Genomic DNA, 6,021 nt, shown 5'->3' on the forward strand with positions numbered 1-6,021 from the left:
GCTCCTGTCTCTCTCGCAGGCTCAGCCCCACTGTGCCCACCGCACATGCAGCAGCAGCAGCCCATCCCTGCAGCCTGGGCGCCCCCCCAGGCCCCACCAGCAGGTACAGCACCCCTGGCTCCCCGTCTGCTCGGACACCCCGGCACCTTCGGCCCCTTCGCCATCCCCGACCCTGGGCACTCCCAGCACCCACCACCCGTGTCCCCGGCCCAGGGGTTCAGCCAGCGCGGCCAAGCAGCCCTGCCCTGGGTCATATGTGCCCAGAAAATCCCGTTTTCTGAGCATTTCCCCAGTACCCGGGGCCATCTCTCCCGTTTCCCCTCCCAGAACCGAGTCTCCTCCCGCTTTGCAGCCCCGTTCCCTGCACAGAGGCTCACCCTATGGGGATGTCGCGGCCATGAGAAGACCCAGGGGACATCGGTGATGGGGACCAGCCCATGACAACTCCCTCTCCCCCTCACAGGGCTTCTGAGGGCACCACGTGGATGCTGTTTTGACCCCATGGTGTTCCGCATTCAATGGACCGTGCCCTATAACCACCAGAGCACAGTGGTGGCCGCAGCCACTCCAGCGCCGCCACCTCCCATCCCATCTGGCTACCAGAGCCTGGAGGAAAAATTAGCACAACTGAGCATCTCCAGCAAGGCCACCACTGCAGGGACACCTCCAGGCAGCCATGTCCGCCCCAGCTGCTCGGCTGCCCCCAACAAAGCCACTGAGGACCCCACAAGCCACCTTGCGGTCCCCAAGAAGACCATTCTACAAGATGCCCGGGGCAAGAAAGATCTCAGCAGTGTCCCCAAGCCTGAAGAGCGCGGGTGCAAATGCAGGCACGAACAGGGGCACAGCCCCGAGCCCCCCAGCAAGCGCAGCACAGGGACGGAGCTGCCACAGTCCCAGGCTGCCCCGGCTGAGGAGCGGGGCTGCAAACGGAGGCACGAACGGGGGCAAAGCCCCGTGTCTGAGCCCCCCAGCAAGCGCAGTGCAGAGATGGAGCTGCCACAGTCGCACGCTGCCCCAGCAGAGCAGCAGGGCCGCAGAGCAGCAGGGCCGCAAACGGAGACACCAACGGGGACAAAGCCCCAAGTCTGAGCCCCCCAGCAAGCGCAGGGCTGGGGTGGAAGGGGGGGATTCGACCAAGAGCAGGGGATGGGGTTCTGGGCGGGGTGGGGGTTGGAGGGGTTTGGGAGAACGTGATGCTGCATTGGGGGGTGGTCTGGAGGGGTTTGGGAGAACGCGATGCTACATTAGGGAGGGGGGTGGAGGAGTTAGGGAGGACGCGATGCTGTATTGGGGGGGTCTGGAGAAGTTTGGGAGGATGGGATGTTGCATTAGGAAGGGGGCTGGAGGGGTTTGGGAGGACGGGATGCCTCATTAGGGGGGAGGGGGGCTGGAGTGGCTTTCATGGGACCTTTTTTTCGCTTTCCATTAAATGCTGTTTTTCCGGATCTGCTCTATGCCTGTGGGGGGTGGGGTGTAAGGGGCACTGGGAACCACAGACCCGGTTTTGCCTCCCTGCTGCAGCAAAATAAACCCAAATCACCCCCAGAATGGCGAGGGAGGCACTGCAGGGCAGGGAGCCTCCTGCCCTTGTCTGGCTGCACCTTGGGCAGCTGTTTTTCCACTCCCTGGTCCTGCAACCAACCAAACAATCACTACACTGGCCAGAAATTGCCTGGAAACCTCATCTCCCTTTATTGCTCATTTCCCACCCCAGCTCCACAACCTGGGGCCCATGGAGCACCCAGCGACCCCAGCTCCGCAGGTCCGGCCAGCAGCAGGTGCAGAGTCCCCATCCCAGATGCTGGTGACGGTGCAGCCCCTGCTGCCGCTCAGCACCCCGAGCTTTATCCTGGCCCAAAACTCGGGTCCCTGGAGCAGCTGCAGCACCCACCACAGCTCCGGGGGGGCACAGAGAAAAGGAGAAAAAAGAGAATCCCCAAACCCAAATGTAGAGAAGCCTCAGTGCTGCAGGACGAGCTCTCCCCTCCCAATGCTTCTGGAGAAGCCGCCGGTGCCATTGTGGCCGCGGGGCAGGCGCAGGACCCTGTCGCAGAGCCCGAGGAGCTCGGACACCCTGGTTGTTGCTGGGGGGATCCCGGGGCGGGGTTTGGGATCCCGAGAGGAGCTGCCGGCCCAGGGGGCCCAGGCGGGCGCTCCACTGCCCCAGGCACTGTGGGGGCTCTCGGGGCTGGAGCAGCTGCCGGTGCCCACGTTGGCATTGAAGGAAGGGCAGAGGTCGCTGCAGAGGAGGGATCCAGTGAAGGCGTCGCTCCAGTCGCTGGGATTGAAGTCACTGCTGGGCCAGGTGGGTTCCGAGGGTTCCTTGTTCAGGAGGAGCGATGGCAACGCTGAGGCACCATTCAGCTCCCGAGCGCTGCCGAGCAGAGAGCCCCCGAGGCCGTAGGGGAACGTCGCGGCTGTCGCCTGCGCTTTCCAACCCAGCTGATCCACCAGCTCCTCCACCGCCTCCGGTTTCTTCTTGGAGCCCTTCCCGCTGAGCTGGACCACCCTGATGCTCTGGCCGCCCGGGTGGCCGAGCTCCTCCAGGGCTCTGCGGGCGCTCTCCAGGCTCTCGTACTCCACCAGCACGCAGCACCGGCTCAGCAGCTCGGGGAAGCTCGACGTGTATTTGCGCACATCCGAGGGCAGCTTGCGGCCGGGGCGCAGGATGCGGATGGAGGCGATGGCGCCGAAGGGGCTGAACATCCTCATGATGGTCTCCAGGAAGTTCTTCTGCAGCGGCAACAGCGCATCCTGCTCACAGGGCAGCAGCTCCCAGGCCAGCAGCAGTTTGCTGGGGGGGATGCTGAGCAGGAACTCAGGGATGGGGACACGCCGCCGCACTTTGGTGCCCTCCTCGTTCACTTCCAGCAGCTCTGAGAACCGCAGGGCGTAGAGTGTGAGCTGCCAGTTGCGTGTCAGATATTTCACCTGTGAAAGAGACGGGGGTCACCACGTCCCCATGAGCGTCTCAGGCAGGGACCACCCTAAGCCTGCTGTCTGGGCACGTTGTGGCCCCATCAACCTGAAACCACAGCAAAGCAACGTCCCCATGCCACATGAGCATCTTAGGGGTTTGCAGGAGAACGTTCCCAATGGGCTCTGGAAATGGCAACCTGGACCTACCCATACACCCCAGCAGAAGCAGCCAGAGGACACCCAGACACACGGACACCCTCCACATGAAGGCCACTTCCAGCCCCGCTGGCCGGCACCAGAAACCACCTACCTTCTTGAAGGACGTCAGCAGTTTGATGCTGACGAAGCCCATCTTGTTCTTCTGGACATGTTTCAGCAGGAAAGCGTCCTTGGCCAGGTTCTCATCGGAAAGGTAGAACTCCACCTGGGACACGATCCTCCGGACCAGCTGTGGGTTGGGGATGGAGCAGCTGCGGTCCAACAGATCAGCCCTCAACGCATAGCTCACCTTGCGGAAGCTCCTGGCAGAGCAGCGGGGACACAGGTGTGCGCTGGTGGCCTTTGGGATATCAGCACTGCCCAGTCTCTGCCACAAGGGCAGTAGGGACAGCAGGGACACCAGCTCTGCTCTGAACACAGGGGAACAGCAGCCCGCACCCTGCGAGGCTCCCAGTGCTGAGACCGTGAATCTAAACCCATCCCAGAGAGGAGACACGTTCCCTTGGGGACAAACACAAGGTGAGACCCCGTGCACATCCCAACAGCCACGTACCCGCTGAAGCCTTTGCCGAATCCCTCGCGGCTGAGCAGGGCGAGCGAGCAGCTCTGGGACGCACGGACGTTCAGCGCCGGGACAGAGTTTCTTTGCGCTATCAGAGAGTTGCTGCAGCTGGGCTGGGAACCAAGCCCCAGGGCCACTCCAGAGCTACGTGATGACATCGTCCTTCATCCGGGATGGCGAACAGGAGGAGGACAGGGCTGGGACACCTCCTGACTGCAGAGCCCCCGAGCCCAGCCCAGCCATGGGGGAGCAGAAGCAGCTCATTGCTGTGTCCTTACCTGCTTGGCAGTGCTGGGAAGGGTAGAAAATCTCCTCTAGAGACCCACAGGCAGCAAAGCCCAACCCTCCCCACCTCCAAGGTGAGGTTCCTGAAAGACAAAGTGAAAAAGAAAGGAGGGAAAAAAGAAAGAAAGAAAAAGCCCTGAGCACAAGCAGGCTGCTGGTTTATAAGGGGAGCTGCCCACAAAGAGCCCAGGTGGGTGCTTATGGACCCACCAGGCTCCAGGTGAGACCTGTCAGGGCTTAAACAGCCCCAGCTGAGCCTGGGAGCAGCCGGGCCGGCCTGCGGTGACCCAGAGCAGGTGGAGGGGCAGGGACAGAGCTATCAGCACCCGGCACGACAGTGAACTGCTGCTGTGAAGTGGAAAATCATAGAATGATTTGGGTTGAGACTTTCCCAGCTACCCAGTGCCACCCCTGCCATGAGCAGGGACATCTTCGCCAGCTCAGGGTGCTCAGAGCCCCATCCAGCCTGGCTTGGGATGTCTCCAGGGATGGTTCACCCACCACCTCTTGCTCAGGGTCAGGAGGTGCTGCTGAGCCCCCCAGGGGGAAATAACCCCCTTGTTTGGGCCCTGAGACTTGGCATCTGAAGGAAGAGGCTCAGGCTGGTCCAGCCACCCCTGCGCGACTGGGCACAATGCAAAGGGAGAGCGAAAAAGGATGCAGAGGGAGAGGCTGAGGCTACACCTTCCCCCTCCCAAGGGCTCCCAGCAGGAAGGACCTGTCGCTGGTCACGTCCCTCTGTCCTGCTCCCATCCTCCACAATCAGTCTGGAAGCATCATTACAAGGTGCTTCTTGCAGCCCCATCTCCCACTCCGTGGATTCTGGTCTCACCCCCCAAACCAGCCGCCGTTTCGCAGTGAATCCACCTCCCTGCACGCACCGGATCCCCGGCCAAAACCACTTCAATCAGACCAGACCCTGCATCTCCCCCCAGTGCTGCAGCATCCGCCCGACACCTTTTAGTGATTAAAGAAGAAATGGGACCACAACAATCCTTGTACAGGCCTGAGCATTTGACACATGTTTATTGCTATTCAGGTTTAGGTGGGAATTTGGTCCATTGGATGGGGTGTCCTCCTCGCACAGTGCTGCACAGCTCCAGGGCGTCTCGCTTGTGCATCCGTGGGAAGCCTTTTCTGACTTAGTGCTCCCTGCATATATATTTCATACTTTCCTGCAATCAACCTTTCCTTTTTCCTGGCTTGGCCTTTCCCAGCAAGTTCTTGAGGACTGGCTTCCTCCAAACTGCTTGAGTGCTGCTGAAGGAGGATGAAGGGACAGCTCTGGTGACCCAAGCGCTGTACTCACCACCAACAATCATCCAGCACGGCAACACAGGTTTCACAGCTCCTCGTGTCCAACCCTGGTGTGACCTGATTACAGCAGGGGGTGAAAAAGCTCAAGCAGACAACAAGACAACTGTAGAACAGAATCACAGAATCATTTTGGTTGGAAGAGACACTCAAGATCATCAAGTCCAACCATAACCCAGCCCCGGCACTGCCCCATGTCCTGAGAACCTCATGTCCGTCTGTTCAACCCTCCAGGGTTGGTGACTCCAGCACTGCCCTGGGCAGCCTGTTCCAATGCCCCACAGCCCTTTGGGGAAGAAATTGGCCTCCTTAGAATTACAGCTGGCGAGAGGGGTCAAGGACAGCAAAAAGAACTTTTTCAAATACATAGCAGATAAAACTAATACCAGAGGCAATGTAGGCCCACTGATGAATGGGGTGGGTGCCCTGGTGGCAGAAGATACAGAGAAGGCAGAATTACTGAATGCCTTCTTTGTCTCTGTCTACTCTGCCGGAGGCTGTCCTGGGGAGCCCTGTACCCCTGAGACCCCGGATGAAGCCAGGTCAATGGAGGAGTTTGCTTTAGTCAATGAGGACTGGGTTAGGGAGCAATTAAATAGTCTGGACATCCATAAATCCATGGGTTCAGATGGGATGCATCCGCGGGTGCTGAGGGAGCTGGCTGAAGTCATTGCTGGACTGCTCTCCATCATCTTTGCCAAGTCTTGGGAAACGGGAGA

The 6,021-nt window shown here is 60.2% G+C and overlaps 1 protein-coding gene across 1 annotated transcript; it reads right to left on the reverse strand.

Annotated features, from left to right (window-relative positions):
• Window positions 1-1,962: 1,962 nt before the first annotated feature.
• LOC309452757 (la-related protein 6-like) lies at window positions 1,963-3,861 on the reverse strand (the record flags this gene model as incomplete). The annotated part of the gene is made up of 3 exons (XM_082077417.1): window positions 1,963-2,934; window positions 3,233-3,443; window positions 3,695-3,861. The coding sequence occupies 3 exons, from the start codon at window positions 3,859-3,861 to the stop codon at window positions 1,963-1,965; spliced, it is 1,350 nt and encodes a 449-aa protein (XP_081933543.1).
• Window positions 3,862-6,021: the final 2,160 nt, after the last annotated feature.

This window comes from Streptopelia decaocto (genome assembly GCF_964273445.1).
Source record: "Streptopelia decaocto genome assembly, contig: HAP1_SCAFFOLD_129, whole genome shotgun sequence".
Lineage (NCBI taxonomy): Eukaryota > Metazoa > Chordata > Aves > Columbiformes > Columbidae > Streptopelia > Streptopelia decaocto.